The sequence below is a fragment of the Aplosporella prunicola genome (assembly GCF_010093885.1).
Source record: "Aplosporella prunicola CBS 121167 unplaced genomic scaffold K452scaffold_17, whole genome shotgun sequence".
NCBI classification, from domain to species: Eukaryota; Fungi; Ascomycota; class Dothideomycetes; order Botryosphaeriales; family Aplosporellaceae; genus Aplosporella; species Aplosporella prunicola.
The window spans coordinates 704,402-724,701 of NW_022983545.1; the positions used below are offsets into that span (position 1 = coordinate 704,402).

Here is a 20,300-nt window from a genome sequence, read left to right on the forward strand (position 1 = left end):
AAAAAAAAAAAAAAAAAAGTAGTCGCCGTAGGAAACGGCGTAACGGCGCATCCAGCGGCCATCACTTTTTCAAACAATGCACAACTACTTCAATACTATTCGTACAATTACCATCATAGTTTCGTCCTGGCCTTCATCACACTCTCTCTCCACCGCAGTGCGCGCACACCCCATCATCTTAAAGCACACACACACGCACTCAAAAAATAAAATAAGACAAAATAAAAAAATTCCAAGCAATGACAGCTGCAGCAGAGAGCGATAGGAAGAAGAAAAAAAAAGGCCCCCTCCACCCAACGCATGAACGCGTCCCTGTCGATCCCTACCTCACCGCCCCTCCGCATCGGCAGCGCATACGGGAAGGGAAGATCACTTGTTTCGCGCGCGACGGCCGGAACAAGACAGAAAAGCTTGGTATCCAGGCGGGCCATTGACGGGGCATGCAGGTCCTGAAACCGGCCGCACGCAAGGTCAGCCCTGCCGAGCGAAGAGAGAGAGAGCAGCCCGCCTTGCCCTTCCCTTTCTCCCGTCCCGCCTGTCCGTCGTCATTGTTCGTTGCTGTTGCGTTGTTGTGCTTGGTGCTGGGCTGCGAGGCTGCGAATCTGCGAGTCACACTCACTCACTCACACAAACCCCTCCCGTCCTGTCGTGCCTGCCTGCCACCTGCCTGTACCGAAACTTCACACCCACCCAAGACCTGCTGCAGTGCGTCCCTCCCGCGTGGGGACGGGTACCTAGGTAGGCATGTCTGCATGTACATGCATGCACGCATGGTAGTGTATGTACGTAAATGGCGTCCAATGTGCCTCCCCGCCCTATTTGATATTGTACCCCCAAGGTCCCTAGGATAAACCCTGGCCATACGGCCCAACGCGCCTGCACCTGCGCCTCGCCGCCATCATCATCATCATCTCCCCCACGTCACCCGTCACCCGTCACCCCGCCGCACCACCTAAGGCAGGTACAACACGGAACTAGCCAACAGCCCGCCCGCCCCTCCTCTACGGCGCCCTACCCGCACGCACGCGCCACAAACCCAACCCAACGCACCGCAGCAGCCCACCCAGCGCGTTCGTATCGCCTGTACGCTACGCTATCGCGGCGGGCCGCCGCCGCGGAAGGGGGCGGAGGCCGGAGGAGGGGAGGGGGACGGCAGCGAAAGGAGAGGGTGACCGAAAAGCACCGCTCCCTCCAAGGCTCGGTACGGAGCCCAAGGCAGGGCAGCCCTTCCCAATTCCCATGCTCGGCCTCCCTCGTACACCCTACTACACACGCGCAAAAAAGACGCTCGGGCAGTTCAGGCACGCCCGCCAGCGTTTCGAGTCCTGTCCGTCCGTCCGCCCGCCCGTCCGTCCCGCAAAGCTTAACCAGCCTCCTCCGTACTGTACTGTACTCACGGCACGCACGCCCACGGCATCGCCACCCCCGAGGGCGGGTCGCTGGCGGTGGGTACCTTGCGGGTTGCGGGTTGCGGGCTCGCGGTACGTCCGGCAGCAAAATTGGCGGCGGCGCCGACCTCGTATCGCGATAGCCTTAGCATGGCTTGATAAGGGCGGCACGGGGTTCTGCGCCGCAATCATGCTGCTGTCGCCTTGTGGGCTTTTTTCCTTGGTCCGCCGCGCTGCCCGAGCACTAGGTGCCTGTCCGCCCGCCCGCTCGCTCGCTCCGCGTCCCGGCTGGGTCCGGGCGGGAGAGGGGGCCGTGGCTCGCGCTTGCTTGCTCCCATTGCTTGCTTGGGCGTGCGTGCGTGCGAGGTTGCTGCCGCCTCTATTTCAAACGCAAGCTGTGTTGGGGCTTCTGTGGGGGCGGGCTGGGCGTGTGTGTACTGTACCTACGTAGTGCGGAGAGCTGAGGTGGGGCAGGATGGAAAGCTTTAAAAGCGTGGTAATTATAATGCCGTGGAACGGGGTTGTTGTTGGTGGTGGCAAAGTTGCAAGAGCGTGTGTGGTTGATTGGGAGTTGCCTGTTTTGTCGCTGACAGTGACCGGCTGAAAGGATGGATGGATGGATGTGCGTGCATGGTTGTCAGTTGGTTGGTCGGTTAGCTGGTTGTCGCTGCTGGCCGACCGACCTCAGACCTGCCTCCATTACCCGCCCGTGCTCCTCCGGCGCGCTGATGACCGACGGACTTTCGACTATGCAGTGCGAGACGCCGACCATGATGCTGTCTCAGACCGAGACGTGACGAGACGAGACGGCAGCGCAGCGCAGGGAGACGATCGCGCGTCGTTTTGTCGCCGAATGGGCTGCGCGCGTGCGTGCCTGATTGATCAACGGTTTCGACCGTCGCGCAGGCGAGAATCAGAAACCTCTTGTTTGAGACTTGTGTTCTACATTTCTGCTCAAGCTTCCTTCAATGTTACTCCCGCAAATCAAATCACGAGCTAGAGTCTTGTTGCCCGCCCGCCTCCGATTCCGCTGCTTCGCCTTGCCTCAGCTTATCCGTCCTGGGGCTTTCTTCGTCGTCTTCTTCTCTCAAGGCCTCCGACTAGTCACTTCGTTGCCGGCTCCCCAAATTAATCCCGCTGCTCGCGAGCAAGGAAATTCAGCTTCGTGAAAACCTCTCAAGCCTTTCTCGTCCATTCACACCTCGCCCATTCACATCTCATCTAGCGGCTCGTTACTGAATCAAAATAGCGGCTTTAATAACAACGGCGGTAGGTAGACACATGTGCGCTAACAACAGGTCCTATTCCTGCAAGTCATAGTTAACCTTTCTGGCATGATACTGCTCTCGTCAACCTTCAACTGTACGACATTGCCATTGACCAGCACCCAGAGCTTGTCGGCTTAAAATCTGACCCATTCTTTCTGCACCTCTTCGATTTAACGTCCATTCTCTTGGCGGGAGTACGTACGAGAGTGTCGGTCTCTGCAAATTCAGCACAAGGAAATGCGAAAGCCGAAATGAAAAGAGGTAGACAAGTTGGATCTCTTGACACAAAAGTAATCGGATGATGCAGGCGCTGTCTCCAAATATTTGGGAGTGTTAAAAGGACTAATCGACGCGCTCGCTAGATGGTGAGGTTCCCTCCCTGGTGTCGGATATTGTGTTACATGATCTCGCAGAACAGTGCTGTGTTGGTGATGCTTGGCCACGTAAGGTCGTAGATATGGCGCGCCTAGCTAACGTGCTTGTCGAAAGTGCGGAAACCCGTGTAGACAAAATTGGCATTGGCCGTGGCTTGGGAAGTCAACACCTAGACAGTGCAACTAAGGTTGTACACAGTAGGGATCGGCTTCCGTCCTAAGTCAGCGGTAGCTTCAGCGAGTTGTAAATGTTATCCTCCCCTCATCTTTTTCGACAACGGCCTCGCTGGCGTCAGTCTCCTTGACCTCCGTATACTCCATACACTCTCCGTGCCAAGCAAAATCGTAGCTGATTGTTACCCCTCATTTTGTCTCGCAGTACTATAAAGTTTGTACCACGTACATCATCGTCGCGCCCTAGAAGTAGCTACGCTCGCAGATTCACCAGGGTGTCGAAATCCTGAACCTGACATGATTGGTTCATGCCGATTTGTAAGGCAGCTCCAAGCAATGATGCCAACCCGACGCGAGAGTTCAAGCTCCCAGCTTGCCAATGAATCCGAGGTCCCCGGGTATGAGTTTAGCAAGCAACCTAAAAGGGTAACTGTAGAAGTGGATCGGGGTCGTGCAAGCTAGCCTTCTAACTGTTTTTGGCAGGTTCTGACTGGATATCATCGAGAACCGCTGTCTGTCTGGACGTGAAAGGGAAAGCGCGTCGAGCTCATGTTACCGCTCAGCTCCGTCATACCCTGTTTGCGGTCCAGGTTGACTCGCGTGTCGTGGTACTCCGTCTTCATTGCTCGTGCCAGTATCGCGACAGGGAACTCGCGGTCAGCCGATAGGTGGACGTGCTACTCCGTAAGCGCCTCGCTCCCGTCTCGCCGTTTTCCGGGTGGAGGCGTTGGGCTCACAGGAGCGCGGGGAAGAGGTGATGTGGAGCGAAAAGCACTTGAGCCGCGTCTAAAACCGCGTGCCGCCAAGACGCGAGACGCGCTCGGGCCACAGGCGGTTGCCCGCGCGCTGGAGCAAGCTTTCGTCAAACACCATCGCCGACGCGCGCAAATCCGACACTTCCCGCCAGCAACCATTCGCACTGCACAACCCCCTCACCACCAAGCACCATGGCCGACGGAATCGACAGGAAAGCTGAGGAGCGGATGGAGTTCTCCACCTCCAAGGAGGTTACCGTCGCGCCCACCTTCGAGGCCATGCACCTGAAAGAGAACCTGCTGCGCGGCATTTACGCCTACGGCTACGAGTCCCCTTCGGCCGTCCAGTCGCGTGCCATTGTCCAGATCTGTAAGGGCCGCGACACCATTGCGCAGGCTCAATCCGGCACCGGAAAGACGGCCACTTTCTCCATCAGTATTCTGCAGGTCATCGACACGGCAGTAAGAGAGACGCAAGGTACGCGCCGTAATGTATGCAATCGCTAGTAAAACGTGCTGACCCGGGTCGCCATAGCTCTCGTTTTGTCTCCTACGCGCGAACTTGCGACCCAAATCCAGTCTGTCGTCATGGCCCTCGGCGACTACATGAATGTCCAGTGCCACGCTTGCATTGGCGGCACCAACGTCGGAGAGGATATCCGCAAGCTCGATTATGGCCAGCACGTCGTCTCCGGCACCCCCGGCCGTGTTGCCGACATGATCCGTCGTCGCAACCTCCGCACTCGTCACATCAAGATGCTCGTGCTCGATGAGGCTGATGAGCTACTGAACCGCGGTTTCCGTGAGCAAATCTACGACGTCTACCGCTACCTCCCTCCCGCGACCCAGGTCGTCGTCGTCTCGGCCACGCTTCCCTACGATGTGTTGGACATGACCACCAAGTTCATGACGGACCCGGTTCGGATTCTCGTGAAGCGTGACGAGTTGACGCTCGAAGGCCTGAAGCAGTACTTCATTGCCATCGAGAAGGAAGAGTGGAAGTTTGACACTCTTTGCGATCTTTACGACACCCTCACAATCACACAAGCAGTTATCTTCTGCAACACGCGGAGAAAGGTCGACTGGCTCACGGATAAGATGCGCGAAGCCAACTTTACGGTTTCGTCCATGCACGGAGAGATGCCGCAAAAGGAGCGTGACAGCATTATGCAGGACTTCCGCCAGGGCAACTCCCGTGTCCTGATCTCCACTGATGTTTGGGCTCGTGGTATCGACGTTCAACAGGTGTCCCTCGTCATCAACTACGACCTGCCCAGCAACCGTGAAAACTACATTCACCGTATTGGGCGCAGTGGACGGTTCGGAAGGAAGGGCGTTGCCATCAATTTTGTCACCAGCGAAGACGTCAGGATTCTGCGTGATATTGAATGTGAGTGCGACAATGTCTCGTCAACGAGCGTCTTGCTAACTTCCCCAGTGTACTACTCCACGCAGATTGACGAGATGCCTATGAACGTTGCCGACTTGCTTTCATAAAGCGATTTGCTCGGCGCGCGCACAGGCACGGATCATTGACCTCTATTTCATGACCAAATAAAAAGGGCGGCCTCAGGTCGGAACTCACAGGAGCACATGGGCGCGGAGGATAAGGGCATTGTAGCCAAATGGTTCGTTTGCTCGGTTGAATTTCTTCCTTTAATTTTTCCAACGAAGCGATCAGGCGTCTAACATTGCTGCGGATTCATCAAAGATATCAAAATTGCTTTCGTTTAAAGTGATCCATTACACGCCGTCCCGACGAAGCGCCTTCTTCTTCCGCCACAAATCACAAGATCTCTTCTCATCTACCTACGGGCAAACTGTATGCATAATTCTCTCGGGGTATTTGCTGACTGAAAGCCAACAAAACATTAATACCACGGGCGGTTTTCGTGGGTGCTGTTGGTGCTGGCACACGCGAAGTGTATGTATGCTGGCTACCGGATCTGACGCTAGGGTAGGTATTGCAGGCGATGTTGATGGCGTAGATGCAAGGGAAGGGCTCGTTGACACGCAGAGGCACCCACCCAACACACACAGGCCTGGATATTGCTGTGACGGTTGCTAGATCTAACGGTAGATGCGAAGGAAGTAGACGGATGGTAGAGAAGATACGGAGTTATAGATGTAGGGGAATGAGATAGTATGTCTGCACCTTTAGCTGCATCGAGCACGCGCGTCCGTTTCGATCAGTTAGAACCGAATAAAATGGCAATGCTCAACGGCTACCTTTATACGCAATCACAAAAACGACATTAAAGCGCCGCAAAGCCCAGAAAACCATCTCAAAAAACTATTAACCCAGCAACGCACCCCCAGACCCAGCTTCTCTCTCCCGACAACCACGCCCTCACCCTCGCACTTTTACGTTTTACATTTTGCCTACGCTACGTCAGAGCTACGACCTACGCAGCAACCACCCGCAGCTAGCTCTAGACAGCCACCGCGTCAACCATTCATTCATTCGCAGTAGCAGTAGCAGTAGCAGTGTCGACACTTCAACACTTCAACATTTCCCGTCCCATCCCGTCCGTAGGTAAGTACTCACGCCCCACGCTCCATCACTCCGTCACAACCAGACCAGACTAGACCAGACCAGACCAGGCCAGGCCTACAGTAGTCACCACTCACTCACTCAGGCAGGCACTGTCTGTCTGAGTTATGATGCGCTTCTGCTATATGTTTGTATTTATATTTATATATTTATATTTTAGATAGATGCGTAGATAGAGAGAGGGAGAAAGAGAAAGAGAAGGATAGCGCAGCGCATATATATCTTTACACGGAGTAGCTTGCCTGTGTATACCACACTACACCACAAGCATATCCCTAGTTTGTCAATCTACTCGAGTAGGTAGGTAGGTAGGTATACCTGTCGTTAATTGGTAGCGTTGGTTTTTTAGTTGTTTAGGAGGGTATACACAAATTCAGCTTCAACTTTAACTTCAGCTCACGACCGGACGTAGACGTAGATGTAGATGTAAACGTAGGTGGAGGGATATAGATATAGAGATAAAGATATAGAGATATATAGCTGACCACTGCACTAGAGCTAGTAACAAGAATAACAACACACAATCAGGCCGTTATAATACGTTACGTTTCGTTACGTTGCGCGCCAATCGGGAAATAGAGCAGAGGGAGCAGAACAAGTAGAGCAAAGAAGGCAAGAGGAGAAAGAGCAAGCAGATCTCGAACCTCGAAACCCAACAACAACAACAATTACCAACGACGGACAGACAGACAGACGAATGGATGGATAGGAGTAGAAATACGCAAGCAGCAAGAAACAAACGCTAAATCGACAGACTACACACGCACGCACGCACACTCGCTCCAAGAAACACCATCCCATACCACAGCACACCGCACCGTACCCAACAACGCACAACCCAGCGTGCAACTTTTCCTTCTCTTTTTCCCTTTCCTTTTTTCCAAACCACGCTCCTCCTCCTCCCCTCACCATCCCACTCAGCCCACTCTTCCTCATCCCACCAACCCAACCAACTCAATACCCATTCTCGCCCAGCCTCGGCGCGCCCCCCTTCCAATCATCCCTCTCATAATACCTAAACACCAAATCGTATCCATCCAAATCATGAACAATGCGATCCACGCGCCGATACCCCGCAATGGACTCCATGCGAGAGCTGCGCTTCGCCGCAAGCCCGAGCACCTGTTCCTCGCCCTCGGCATCCAGCTTCTTCGCCTCGAAAATCGTCACACTGAAGCGACCCGGCCGGAAGATCCGCACCACCTGCTCCACAATGTCGACCGTCTCGCGCCCGCTCTGCGCCGCCGGCACGTTCGTCTCAAACGACGCGTAGCTGCACTGCGGCTCCGGCGTCACGTGCACCGTGAAGTAGTGGCCCTTTTCGCCCGCGCTTACGCTGTTGTTGTTGTCGCTGTCCGGCCCGCTTGGCGGCGCGGGGATCACGCCGTTGGCGCTGAAGCCGCACGGCGTGAAGAGGTACGCGTCGATGCGCGCGTCCGGGTACTTGCTCGTCGGGTACACGTCCGACAGGCCGCACGTGTCCGACACGACCGTGCCGAGCGTGTGGCCCTCGGTCGTGAGCTCCTCGGGGAACGTGAGGTCCGACTCCTCGTCCGACGGCAGGCCGCTGTGGTCCGACGACGTCTGCTCGAAGACGTCAAAGTTGTCGTCATGGTTGTTGGCCCCGTTCAGGAGCGTGCTGCCGTCCATCGAGTCGGCCGACTCGTCCTCGTGGATGGTGCCGAGGTGCTTGATGGCGCTCTTGCGCGCCTCGCGCGCCTTCTGGAAGAACCGACCTTCCGCGACCGCACTCGCGTCTTCGAGGTAAAATTGCCGCGCGTTCTCCTCGTCGAGATCGGTCATGAGAACTTCCAATGTCTCGTCTTGCGCCTCATCAGATTCTGCTCCAGCCACCATGCGCTGCGGCATGTTCAAGTACTTGGTCTCCGTCTCTTCGCGCTCTCCACTCGGGGTAGCTGGGGGAGTCAGGCGCGTGTCGGGGCCTGTAATGTAAAGGTACCAGTGCTCTCCGTTCATCTTGCCGATCATGTAGGCACTGCCGCCGATGAACATCTTGTCCAGAAACTTGACCTCATCGCGCCAGCTGCGGTGGGGACCGCGCTGCTGGTCGGGGTACAAAAAGTTCTTTCGGCTGTAGAAGACACGGTAGGGGGTGGCGGCGGCCGGGACGCTCTTGGTCAGGTCGGCAGGAATGCCAGGGAACCCAGCAGAGATCGACGCAATCTCAAGCATGCGCGGGAGACCGTAGAGGAGAGTGGTCGTGCCGCAAGTCTTCAAGACGAGCTTGTGCGGGAACACAAACATGCTCGACTCGGACAGGAGGTAAGCGTCGACATGCTCGGATTCGACGACAGAGAGGACCTTGCAGTGGACCAGATCAAGCATCTCCTTCCAGGTGTCGGCCGGAACAGCCTTGAGACCGGTGGGCTCGACGCCATCGGGAAGGGTGTTGGCCGAAGGGCTGAACCACACTTCTAGGAGCTTCTCGGGGCCTAAGAGATCGTCAGAACTGTACGTCGGGTCATACATAGAAAAGAAACCCACCTTCAAAGGCATTGCTAGAATCAAGGTCAATAGTAGCCTCGCGGTTGATCGTCAAATGAGGAGTCCCGTAGTACGAGGACGGAGACCCAGTATAGTGCTTGGGGATTTCGGTGACCATCTCCGTAGAGCTCGCGCCTTGGCAAGCTTTGTATCTCGATGCGGGTTGTTGGGTTGTCCTGAAGGTGCTGTTCAATAGCTATGGCTATGAGGCAGTGAAGCAATCTGCCACCCAGGCGAGGTGCGGAATCGCCTGAAGGAGAAGGCCCACGGAAAGGTGGACGGAAAAGGAGGCTGGCTTTAAGCCAGCAGCAGTGGGTGGTATTGAAACGGAACGACCTTTGGAAAGGACGTTATGGGGGTCTGGCGGACAGAGGGATAAAAGACGACTTGCGCCGCGGAATGACGACGATGGGTGTGGTCCTCGAGCTGGCAGATACCGATACCCCGGTGAAGTATCGGGTCTAGCAGACGAGGGGATCTGCTTGCGTGGGGTTTAGGCGGAGGCCGTTGGGCAGCAGCAGAACAGAGGCGAGGTTACAGCGGGTGTTATCTGGGCCTGAGGATGAGTTGGTTTATGTTGGCACAGAGAGAGCTTCGCTTATGCTGGGACGTACTTTGCGGGCTTGGACAGAAAGCGCAGTAGGTCCTCTTGACGCATGGACTATGGCAGTGACGATGCGGGAGGCGTATTCTGCGGGGCTATTGGCAGCCTAGCAGCGGGAATTGCTCGCAGAGGCAAGTAGTTCTGCCAGTGTGACGGCGTACGTCTGCAATACGGCGGGAGGCGGCAGCAGCAGAGGACAATTGCTCTGCGCCAGCAAATTTGTCGCGCGGCCTGTCAGAAGCGGCGGCGGAGATGCGAGGACGTCAACCTGCAGTGGGAGGCGTGTCAGTGGGCGTGATGGCGGGGAAAGGGACGCGACGGAGGAGTGTACCTCGAGTAAGACGTAGTTCGGGGTGGTGAAGGTCGGGTTTTAGGATTTGGCAGAGCCAAGTGCAGAGGATGTGGTTGATTTCGTCCTCTCGACTCGTGTGAGGATTTTCGGTCGAGTGTGGCTGATGGGCTCCGTCATGCCCGATCGCTCGCCGCCTCGCCGATCGCTGCAACGCTGCTGCAACAACCACATGCAACGCGATGTGCGACGCGGCTTTCGGCATCGACTCACGATAATACTCATATCGAGTAGAAAGAAGCACGATGGAATACTTGTATATACACATATACACTTGAGCTACTTACAGAAGAACCCAAACTCGAAGCTGGGCATAGAGACAGCCACTGAACACTTTTGCAAAGACATTGAGCTACCGTCATAGTACTATCGAATCTCCGCATTCAGTGCAACTTGAAGCGCCACCTCGTCCGACGCTGGGCTCGTTACATAGAAGAAGAAAAAACCATTACCCGGTATCGCACCAAAAAAAAGAAACCAAACACCCAGCTAGAAAACACTCAGGCAGCTAACTACGGGCACCGACCATCTCTGCAAACGCCTCCCTCAGATCCAGCACCAACAGCTCCGGCGCTTCCCACTCAACCCTCTGCACCCCCTCATCCCTCCTTCCCACCCACCCCACCTTCCACCACGCCCCCGCCCACCCAGCCATCCTCCCCCGGTCCCCATCCCCAAACACGCTGATCCCCAGCGGCACCCCACAAACACCCTTGTACAGCGCCCTCTCCGCCCGCGCGTGCTGCAGCCAGCGCAGCCCCGCCTCCGGCCCCGGCAACCACTGCATCATCGTCCAGTCGAGCAGCGTAGTCGGCTTCCACAGAGGCGCAGCGGGCAGGGCAGCAGAGCAAGGACGCGAGGGCGTCGGCGTCGTAGAGCCGGATTCCGTGGCCGGAGCGGCGGCGGAGCGGGGAAGAGCAGGCGCAGAGGCCGCAAACGAGGGCTGCAGGGCGTCGAGGATCGTGGCTAGGAGCCCGACTGGCGAGTCGCAGAGCGCGTAGGATTGCGTTTGGGGACGCTGGATCACCGTCGCTCGTGGGGACGGCGTGGATGAAGGACAGAAGTCTAAGCGTCGGTATCCGAACCTGAGGCCTGGGATTCGAGCGTGCGTTAGGCGTGCGATGTGGTATTTTAGGTAGGCTAGCGGTGTGTACATGAACGAGGGTGGCGGTACTGAGGAGTTGACGGTATGGACGGCCTTGCAGTTGGCGGAGTGGTGCAAGGCGAGCATACGGCAGATTTGGAAACCCCTGGTGCAGTTGTTAGCTTAATTGAATTTTGGACTGAAGATGAAGAGCGCACTCACCATCCAGATCCGTAAGCCACATACTCCTTATATCCCAGCTTTTCCATCAATGCATCGAACAGGTCCGCCGTCTCCCTCAGTCCAAACCCCTCCTCGGGGCTCGCATCACTGAACCCCATCCCAGGGATGCTTGGCGCAACGACATGAAAACCGATGGCAGCACCGGTCCCAGGCAGCCCGCCGTTCTCTACTGGACACGTCAAAGCGGTCAAAATATTGCCAACGTCGAGGAACGAGGACGGATAATCGTGGCAAAAGAGCAGCGGTATGACAAGTGCACCGGGAGCGTCTGGCGACAGTGAGCACCGCTTGTGAACGAAGTGCAGGCGGAGAGGTGGGTGCAAGGACGTCATGGGCGTGACAGCGGCACGGAATTGTGGGAGTTGGACGTTGTAGTGCGTCTCTTGTCTGCGCCACTCGTAATGCTCGAGCCTGGTAGACATGTGAGTGGATGCCAGGCCAACCCGTATTAATCAGTGAACACTGAATACAGCATCCGTTTGCGAAATTGTGAAGTCAGAAAGAAATACCACCCTCAAGCGCTTGAACTCTTTGACTGTTTGAAAAATGAAATCTTGGAAGGATTCATAATGAAACTTCAATACCAAAAGTCCACCAAGGGCTCCAGCACGTTTTTTGGTGTTCCATATTTCCATTGTCGTTCTTTGGAAAGTAATAGCTCACGTGGCAGTCGTGTGAGCTCGAGCTTCTTCCGCGTCAACTCTAGATATCGCGAAGACACCTGCCAGTTTGTTAGCAACGGTTTATAAACAAACTGATTTAGAAGACTTACATGCATGTTATACGGCTCAATGGCGTTCAAGTTATTTCCTTCAAAATTGGCAGCAGCACCCATGATGAATTCCAGGATGTATTGTTGAGTGTAGTACGGGCCAGGTTCATGTTCATATCCCCCGACACTGACATACTGGAACGAACTCCTCTTTGCTGCAGTGAAGCCCAAGCAGAAAGCATTGCGTGGCCTACAGCAACCTTACGCTACCTCAAGCGACAACGCCGCATCTCATTCGTTGCCTAAAAAAGCTTTCGCCACAGACATGCAAATAAAACGCCACGATAGTGGCTGTGCTGACGGGGTCTCCGACACGATCGGCAGCGAAACATGCCTGAACAGTAACACGCGACCACGAGCGTGGAAGGTGCAGAAATAGAAGACGAATGAAATAAAGCAATGAATTTAGCATTTGAAAGAGCGCTGGAGTCGCTTGCAAAAGGAAGCTCGCTCACTCGCGTTAGGCCTGAACCGTCCCATGTACCCTGCCGTAACCTACCGTGTCTACCTAGACGTCCCGCACCGTGCCACCCGTGCCACCGTTAGCCCCGTTCCTCACTCCATTGCCAGCCGTGCCGTTGCCCCGGAGGTTGAGGCTCCCGATGCGCTGGCGCAAGTTGTCACCTACCGCGTCCACTGCTCCCCTTGGTGCCAGCAAACTCGGCGCCTGCGGGCCGACCTCCTGCACCTTGAATAGCTTGATGCTAGTGCCGTTCCAGACTCCTGCCGTCCCCCTGGAAACCAGCATCTCCGACGCAAAAATGAAGCTCCAGAGCAAGGATTCATACCACCCAAGAGAGAGTGGCGACCACTCAAATAGATGGACGCGGATAGCGGACGGCTCAATGCCCCGGACTTCAGTCGTGCGAATCACTTCGAGGGCAGTCGCTGTGTCAGCCGACGTGCTGGTCGAAGGGATGGCAGGCGCAAGTTGTGAAATGAGAGTGAGAATAGTGTGCAGTGGGAGCTCTGGGAGCCAACTCTCAATCTACATTCCGTTAGTACTGTGTCCTTCGCAGGCAATCATCTTGACTTACCCATGGCACGCTCGGAGTAAACTGCCCGCTTGACACCAAAACCGGCGTAGCCAAGCTGCTCAGGCTGCTTGTGCTGTTCTGTCTAGAGAAACCCGGCGCACCGACTGGCATTTTACCTCTCGCCTTCTCCGACATGCCTCGTAGCTGAAGCGGTACCGTGTCGTCGGTTGATGCTATCGATGCCGTTCTAGAGTTGCTCGCAGAATGCGATGCTGAGCGTGCTTGTGGCGTCCGATCGTTCGATTCATCCTCCGAATCCTCATCATCACCAACGCTGAATGCGCTGCTCTCTTCCGGTACATTGCTGAGAGTTGGTGTTCTGCTGGTTGCAGGACTCCTGGGGCTGTCTATGGAGTTTTGACGCGAGCCCCTCGCCGATCCTGCATCGCTACCAGAACGCTCTTTTCTTGTTTGGTTCTGGCGTTCAATTTCGTCCTGCGCGCTCTCTAACGTAAAGGCTGTTAAGGCCTCAAAGCGTTTCTTTGACCTGACTATGGCGTATATCAAGTTCGGGTTCGCTAAAAATGGTTAGCGAGTGCAAATACATCAAAGTTATAAGCTTACTAGAGTACTGGTGCTCGACAGTAGTGTTTAACGCTTCGAGTAACGAGTGAAGTAACGCGTGGTTGGTTTCGTTCGCCAACAAAAAGCTTGGGGAGGACATGGAAGCAAAGAGTTGCAATAGTTTGGAAGAGGGGGCGCGACCAAGGTCCTGAACATATGCAGCAACGTTGTTGATAATAGCAAGCAGAGCTGGGTACACAGCATCCAGCTTCCCTTTGCTTGTAGTGAGAAGCGTATAGATGGACTGAATATGGTCAGTCATGCCAAGTACCTTCACATAAATGGAACACTTACAGTGATGAGGTAGTCAGCATAGGTCCCGTGAAAGTTTGGAATACGGATTGTCATTGGCAGCGTTTCCTGGCCTTCAAAAGGCTTGTTCAAGTTCTTCCCGAACGTCGGTTCCGTGCTCAGCGTTTGCAAAATGAAAATGCACATCCTTGTGAGACCCTGTCTGGAAGGATCGTGGCTCTGATCCATGGCGTAGAAGAGAATCAAGACGACGAAGTCATGCGCCCGGTCCGTGTCAATAATGAATGATCGGAAGCGTTTGTTGCACTGAAGCACCTCCCAGAAGAGCACCAGCATCTCTGGTGCCCAGCTAAGGGACTTCTGACTTCCGGGTAGGTACGCCGTCGTAGCTTGTAACTAGAAGATAGTCAAGACACAGTGGAAGAAAAGGGTGTTGAATAGCTTACGGGTTGGTTCAGGATCCTGGTCATACCATCATGCAGGAATTGGAAATCCTGAGGGCGATGAAGTCGGCCCAGGAAATGCCGGAAGAAGTTCTTAGGGGGCGTTCCATTACCTGGTTCAGGAATCGGGTAGAGTATAAGGACAAGGAGCAACTGGAGACAGTATGTCACGAGTATCTGCTTTGGATCCTTGAACACGACATGATCGTAGGGGACGCGCCAACTTGCCGGGTTGTATTTCAGGGTCTGGATAGGCAGATTGTCAATTACCGCGCAAGGAAAGGAAAGACCGGGAGACAAACTGTGTTGAGCAAAGAGCAGAGCAATGATAGCACGACTTGCTTCTCTGGGCACGTCGTGATGTACGTAACTGCTTTCACGCCTTTTACCGGGAGAACGTCTACATGCAGTCAGAACACGGCGACAGCATGGCAGACGGAGGTGACCTACTTGGTGACATATACATGGATTTGCTAGCTAAGGTAAGCAGTAGCCGCAAAATCTCCGTGCGATTGCTCTCATATTCTTTGCTTGTTCCCACTGGAGTGTTGCATCCGACACCGCTCTGCCATATCGCATATGTGACTTTGCCCTTCCCGGCCGGCGCCTTGGGCAGGGTGAAGTCGGAGTAGAACAGAAGATCAATGAGAGTATCAATCAGCTCCTCGGCCAAGGGCTTTGCTTCCTCAAATTCTGGCTCGTTGGTCTTGGGGGTGTCGTCGTCGGGGTTGCTGTCGTCAAACAGAACCTCGGAGCGCTGCAACTGCCCTTTACGACTGCGCTTTCGGCGCGCGCCCCAGAAGAACGTCTCCTCCCAGCTCTCAAGGTGATCGGCTTCGTAGATGTAGGGCAGCAGGCGGGTGAGGACACGTATGCAGTTGAGCGCATCCCTCTCCGGCGCGAGTTCGGGATCGGGGAACGATGGGTGGTTGCGGAGGACGCATAGACGCGACGTGACGGCGAGAATAAGGGTTTCTAGGTTGGCGAGAGAGTTGTCCCTTGTGCGACGTATGTCGGCGGGAGAGAAGAGGGAGAAGACATCCTCGGCTGACTCTGGAAGTTCCCAAAACTACCGGTTGCGGTCAGCGATGCACAATGCGCAAGCTTGGAAGTGCCTACTCCGGTCCAGTAAGGGTCGTCTGCTGGTATCTGCTGCTGTTCGCTGAGGCGAATGATGCCCTGCTTGAAGACAAGCTTTGAGTCGGAGGCTCCCATGGCAGCTATACGGTCAGTCTCCGTAGCATGTCGCGGCCGCGTGAAACCTTGGAGAGAGTCGCAGAACTGGGACCGCGCATATGACGCTCGAAGCGGGCTCCGGCTGGCCGCAATCCACTGTGGAGCCCAGCAAGGTATGCCAAGGCCTGCATGCCTCGCTTCCCGCTTAGCTAATCCTGCCAGACATCATCGCCGCCGCCTCCAGCCCATCATCTCGCCCGCATCTCCATCCACTACACTCACACTCCGCCCAGAACACTCCTTGCTGCGCGTTCGTGTGGCCAAGAGCTCTGTAGACGACGCCTCTGGGAGTTTCACCGCCACTGGTCGCCTCTCGCCGCCTCCGCGTTGAAGATACTCTGCGACAGGAGGCATAAACCCCGGCAGGCTTGCCTTCAGAGCAACAATGGCGACCAAGCGCAAGGCGCCGGTGGCAAAGGGCGGCCCGTCCAAGCGGGCGGCTTCGGGCATAAACACGCCAGCCAGCATGGGGGGTAGTAGCGATGATGAATACTTCGAGGCCGGTTCGGATGAGCTTGAGGAGTTGGACGATGTCCAGGGTCTGGTGAACAAGTTTACTGTGAGGCAGCGCAAGACGACGGGCAAGGCAGACACAGTCTCGCACATTTTCAAGGCGCGCGATTACTCTGATCTCGATCTGAAGATAGAGCACGCAGATCGGCCTTTGTGGGTGACACCCGAAGGCAAGATCATCCTGGAGAGCTTCTCGCCGCATTTCAAGACCGCCGAGAAGTTCCTGATTAATATCGCCGAACCACAATCTCGTGTGTCCTACATTCATGAATATTCCTTGACCGGTAACAGCCTTTTTGCAGCCGTCTCCGTGGGGCTCTCCACCCAGGATATCATCAAACAATTGGAAACTCTGTCCAAAACTCCTTTGCCGTCTGAAGTCATTGATTTCATCAGCGAGTCCACAAAGTCCTTTGGAAAGGTCAGACTGGTCCTCAAGCAAACCAAGTACTATGTTGAGAGTTCCGACCCTGGAGTGCTTCGGACCTTGCTTCAGGACGACGTCATCGGAGCTTGTCGCGTGGATACCACGGATGGTTTAATGAAGGTCACAGCAGCAAAGAAGGGAGATCTTGTTATTCCGGGTACCAACATGGCTGCAGGAGCAAAGCAAGCCGCTGCGGCGCAACCCGCGCCGGAAGCTGCCGAGGATATGTTGAACGTGCTAAGGGAGGATGAAGACGACGACGAAGATGAGGACCAGGTTCACTCGTTCCAAATCGACGGCCCCAAGGTTCAAACGGTATCGAAGCGGTGTCGAGCAATCGGTCTGCCCCTGACCGAAGAATACGATTTCCGGAATGATTACCAAAATGCGAATCTCGACATCGATATCAAACCCGGCGTGCAGATTCGGCCTTACCAGGAGCAAGCCCTTACCAAGATGTTCGGCAATGGTCGTGCACGTAGTGGCATTATCGTGCTGCCGTGCGGTGCAGGCAAGACTTTGGTTGGCATCACTGCAGCTTGTACAGTCAGGAAAGGATGCATTGTGCTCTGCACAAGCACCATGTCTGCTCACCAGTGGAAGGCCGAATTCATCAAGTGGTCTAACATCAACCCCAGCGACATTGCCGTTTTCAGTGCCGAAGAGAAGACACTGTTCTCAGGTAACACCGGTGTTCTCGTTTCCACTTACAGCATGATTGCAATGACACGCTCTCGTTCCCACGAGTCACAAAAAGTTCTCGACTTTCTTACGAAGAGAGAATGGGGTCTTATGGTCCTGGACGAAGTCCACGTCGTTCCCGCAGAAATGTTCAGCAGGGTCACTCACACCATTCCGTCTCACGCAAAACTGGGCCTCACAGCCACACTTCTACGTGAAGACGACAAGATCGAGGAGTTGAACTTCCTCATTGGGCCAAAGCTCTACGAGGCCAACTGGCAAGAGCTGTCTGACCTTGGGTTCATTGCCAAGGTTATCTGCTCCGAAGTCTGGTGCCAGATGACGACGGAATTTTACGCAGAATATTTGAGGGCCAACCAAACCAACAAGCGCGCTCTCCTCTTCACAATGAATCCTCGAAAGTTCCAGGCCTGTCAGTTCCTCATTGACTACCACGAGAGAAGAGGAGACAAGACCATTGTCTTCTCTGACAATGTGTTTGCATTGAAAGAATATGCCAAAAAGCTTCAGAAGTTCTTCATTTGCGGAGAGACGTCCAACCAGGAGCGAGCACAAGTCTTGCAACACTTCCAGAACAACCCGGCCGTCCAGACCATTTTCCTCTCCAAGATTGGAGACACTTCTCTCGATCTGCCAGAAGCAACCTGCCTCATTCAGATTTCCTCGCACTACGGTTCCCGTCGTCAAGAGGCTCAGCGCCTAGGACGTATTCTACGAGCCAAGCGCCGTAACGACGAAGGCTTCAACGCGTTCTTCTATTCGCTCGTGTCGAAAGACACGAACGAAATGTACTACTCGTCGAAGCGACAGGCGTTCCTCGTTGACCAAGGATATTCATTCCGGGTCATCACGCGACTTCAAGGCATCGAGCAGCTGCCAGGACTGGCCTTCACGACGAACAAAGAGCGGCTCGACCTGCTGGAGGCGGTGCTTTTCGAGGCGGAGAAGAACCAAGACGCAGGCGCGATTGAGCAGAACAAGGGCGACTTGTTCGACCGGCGCCAGCGCGGCGGCAAGCCCATGGCGCGCCGCATGGCGGGCACGCTGGGCGAGCTCAGTGGCGGCCAGAATATGGCGTATATCGAGTACCAGAAGAACAAGAACAAGGATATCAGGACGAAGGGTAGCCAGGATATGAAGAAGCTGCGGCGCTTGGTGGAGAAGCGGAAGAGTGCTGGTGCGAACTTGCGGTAGACCGTAGAGTTGTGTTTTACTATTGGGCTTGGAACGAAAATCCTTAATATGGTATGGTCATGGAGGCATTAGTATGGCATTGCTAGATTGGTCAATTCAAGGATTAATGCTGGTTGCCTGCTTTGGAAGCACTGCTTGATTCTGGCATCTCTACCTTCTTTATTTGAAATTCGTTTCTTTCCTTTCTCTTGGCTGTACACAGCCCTTTTGATGTCTCTAGCTCCTCCGTCCAGACAAGAACTCTCACCCGAGCCACTGAAACTCAGTGACTCCAGTCTTCACCAGATACAGATACGCAAACGCACCCACAAGCCAAGACAGTGGCAAGAGCAACAACAAAGAACCAGCTTCCCAGCCCAACGGATCCGGCGTTTTCTTTATTTGCCTTTGCACTGACGCTGCTCACGATAGCATTCCGTCAACCCTTCTGACAAAACTGGGTCTTAGTCTGGGCCACAGAACTTACGGTGTCGAATAACCAACGTTGCAATAACTGGGATAGCTTTTTGCAGTGTCTGTCGCTGTTCGCTCATCGGCAATAGAAACAAAAAAGCAAGATGGCGCAGTCGACCGCGTTCGTCTTTCCACTAATATATAAGCCGGTTTCACGTATAACCCTTGACGGACTTTTTAAGCACTGCACAAACAGCCTCGCTAGTTAGCAGAGACGACGCAGTAGGGAGGGCAGAAGTAAGTAGAACCCGAAACCGCTGGCGCCGGGGTAGCTGTACCTGTAGCTGTATTAGCGGTGCTGTTTAGTAGAGTTTTAATATTGTGAGATGTCCATAGAGCTGAAGGGCGCTCAGAACTAAAGGTCAGAGTTGTGCTGCTGGTTGAGCTGGCGGGGTTTGGTTTAGATTCTACGCATAAGTAAGAAGTAAGAGATATTATACGTGCCCATCTACTTACTCACTCACTCGTCCCATCCCTGCCCAAACCACCACTCACCAACCACCAGCCAGCAGCCAGCAGTACCTCATCAAACCCCACCGAACTAATCCGCTCCTAAAACCATAAGTCTTGACTATTCCACTCGCGAGCAAAGCCTCCTATCCCATATCCAAACACAGTACCAACCACAAGACCGCAACCATTCCCAAGTTCTCCCACCTCCCAACACCCCAGCTCCCAGCTCCTACAGCATACACACCTAAGCCAGCAATCTCAACCACCCACCTACCTACCCAGCTATCCCACAACCGCCCCGTAACCGCGAAGCTAACATTAATCCCGCAGGTACAAGAGGACGAGAACACACATATACTCGGAATAAGCGTGAAACCAATCTAATCTCATATACATCCGCAGTTACTAGCTAGCTACCTATCCACCTATCTACCCCACTCTACCCCGTTCGACCTCTACCGCTGCTACCGCTGCTGCTACACAGATACATCATACGCCCCTCTACCCTACTGCACTCTGCGAGACTCTGCTCCGTCCGTATAAGTATAAGTATAATTCTGAGGAAGAGGAAGGACAAGCCCCTCTCTCTCGCGCGCGCACCAGAACCGTGTCGTGCGTGCGTATGTACGCTACACAGCGCCGCATACCTAGGACAGAAAAGATCGCGCGGCGCGGCGCGGAGCGGGCTGCTGGCCCGTGGACAGGCATGCGTGCTGCACACTCCTCCTTTGCCTTTTCTCGCCGAGCTCTTCTTGGTTGCGTCCCAAGTCCCAGCTAACACACACACACACACACACACAAGCCATGTATGTATGGTATGGATGGAGCATGTTCAAGGTAGGTAGGTAGGTAGGTGTTCACAGCGGCGGAACAACCGCCCCGGCCGGCTTCTTTTCCCGTTGTTTTTCCTTTTTACCTGGGGTTTCCTTTTTTCCTTTTTTCCCTTTTTTTTTTTT

At 54.7% G+C, this 20,300-nt stretch overlaps 7 protein-coding genes across 7 annotated transcripts; 4 read left to right on the forward strand and 3 right to left on the reverse strand.

Annotated features, from left to right (window-relative positions):
- The first annotated feature begins 325 nt into the window (after positions 1–325).
- Positions 326–1,045, forward strand: K452DRAFT_54887 (uncharacterized protein). Its single transcript, XM_033546829.1, has one exon. It carries the CDS (start codon positions 441–443, stop codon positions 849–851), a length of 411 nt encoding a protein of 136 aa, XP_033396085.1. The 5' UTR covers positions 326–440; the 3' UTR covers positions 852–1,045.
- K452DRAFT_54888 (uncharacterized protein) lies at positions 1,046–1,922 on the forward strand. The gene has a single exon (XM_033546830.1). The coding sequence runs from the start codon at positions 1,240–1,242 to the stop codon at positions 1,837–1,839; it is 600 nt and encodes a 199-aa protein (XP_033396086.1). The 5' UTR covers positions 1,046–1,239; the 3' UTR covers positions 1,840–1,922.
- Positions 1,923–3,924: 2,002 nt separating this feature from the next.
- Positions 3,925–5,587, forward strand: K452DRAFT_319866 (uncharacterized protein). Its single transcript, XM_033544271.1, has 3 exons — positions 3,925–4,437; positions 4,495–5,349; positions 5,398–5,587. The coding sequence occupies exons 1-3, from the start codon at positions 4,152–4,154 to the stop codon at positions 5,454–5,456; spliced, it is 1,200 nt and encodes a 399-aa protein (XP_033396087.1). The 5' UTR covers positions 3,925–4,151; the 3' UTR covers positions 5,457–5,587.
- A 1,880-nt stretch (positions 5,588–7,467) lies between these two features.
- On the reverse strand, positions 7,468–9,136 carry K452DRAFT_327724 (uncharacterized protein; the record flags this gene model as incomplete). The annotated part of the gene is made up of 2 exons (XM_033544939.1): positions 7,468–8,966; positions 9,019–9,136. 2 exons carry the CDS (start codon positions 9,134–9,136, stop codon positions 7,468–7,470), a joined length of 1,617 nt encoding a protein of 538 aa, XP_033396088.1.
- A 1,271-nt stretch (positions 9,137–10,407) lies between these two features.
- K452DRAFT_54976 (uncharacterized protein) lies at positions 10,408–12,355 on the reverse strand. Its single transcript, XM_033546831.1, has 4 exons — positions 12,071–12,355; positions 11,883–12,019; positions 11,278–11,709; positions 10,408–11,221 (listed from the first exon to the last, which is right to left on the reverse strand). The coding sequence occupies exons 1-4, from the start codon at positions 12,131–12,133 to the stop codon at positions 10,480–10,482; spliced, it is 1,374 nt and encodes a 457-aa protein (XP_033396089.1). The 5' UTR covers positions 12,134–12,355; the 3' UTR covers positions 10,408–10,479.
- Positions 12,356–12,578: 223 nt separating this feature from the next.
- Positions 12,579–15,581, reverse strand: K452DRAFT_299725 (uncharacterized protein; the record flags this gene model as incomplete). Its single annotated transcript, XM_033542258.1, has 8 exons — positions 12,579–13,058; positions 13,108–13,625; positions 13,672–13,915; positions 13,966–14,319; positions 14,370–14,612; positions 14,669–14,766; positions 14,817–15,435; positions 15,486–15,581. 8 exons carry the CDS (start codon positions 15,579–15,581, stop codon positions 12,579–12,581), a joined length of 2,652 nt encoding a protein of 883 aa, XP_033396090.1.
- A 232-nt stretch (positions 15,582–15,813) lies between these two features.
- On the forward strand, positions 15,814–18,686 carry K452DRAFT_289115 (uncharacterized protein). The gene has a single exon (XM_033540777.1). The coding sequence runs from the start codon at positions 15,988–15,990 to the stop codon at positions 18,436–18,438; it is 2,451 nt and encodes an 816-aa protein (XP_033396091.1). The 5' UTR covers positions 15,814–15,987; the 3' UTR covers positions 18,439–18,686.
- Positions 18,687–20,300: the final 1,614 nt, after the last annotated feature.

Excerpts from the sequence above, each read along its gene's own strand:
- K452DRAFT_54887 (XM_033546829.1), top strand. The coding sequence starts at position 441 with ATGCAGGTCCTGAAACCGGCCGCACGCAAGGTCAGCCCTGCCGAGCGA.
- K452DRAFT_54888 (XM_033546830.1), top strand. The coding sequence starts at position 1,240 with ATGCTCGGCCTCCCTCGTACACCCTACTACACACGCGCAAAAAAGACG.
- K452DRAFT_319866 (XM_033544271.1), top strand. The coding sequence starts at position 4,152 with ATGGCCGACGGAATCGACAGGAAAGCTGAGGAGCGGATGGAGTTCTCC. Across the intron at positions 4,438-4,494 it reads GGCAGTAAGAGAGACGCAAG|CTCTCGTTTTGTCTCCTACG; the intron begins GTACGCGCCGTA and ends GGGTCGCCATAG. Across the intron at positions 5,350-5,397 it reads GATTCTGCGTGATATTGAAT|TGTACTACTCCACGCAGATT; the intron begins GTGAGTGCGACA and ends TAACTTCCCCAG.
- K452DRAFT_54976 (XM_033546831.1), bottom strand. The coding sequence starts at position 12,133 with ATGGGTGCTGCTGCCAATTTTGAAGGAAATAACTTGAACGCCATTGAG. Across the intron at positions 11,710-11,882 it reads GAGCCCTTGGTGGACTTTTG|GCTCGAGCATTACGAGTGGC; the intron begins GTATTGAAGTTT and ends CATGTCTACCAG. Across the intron at positions 11,222-11,277 it reads GTGGCTTACGGATCTGGATG|GGGTTTCCAAATCTGCCGTA; the intron begins GTGAGTGCGCTC and ends CAACTGCACCAG.
- K452DRAFT_289115 (XM_033540777.1), top strand. The coding sequence starts at position 15,988 with ATGGCGACCAAGCGCAAGGCGCCGGTGGCAAAGGGCGGCCCGTCCAAG.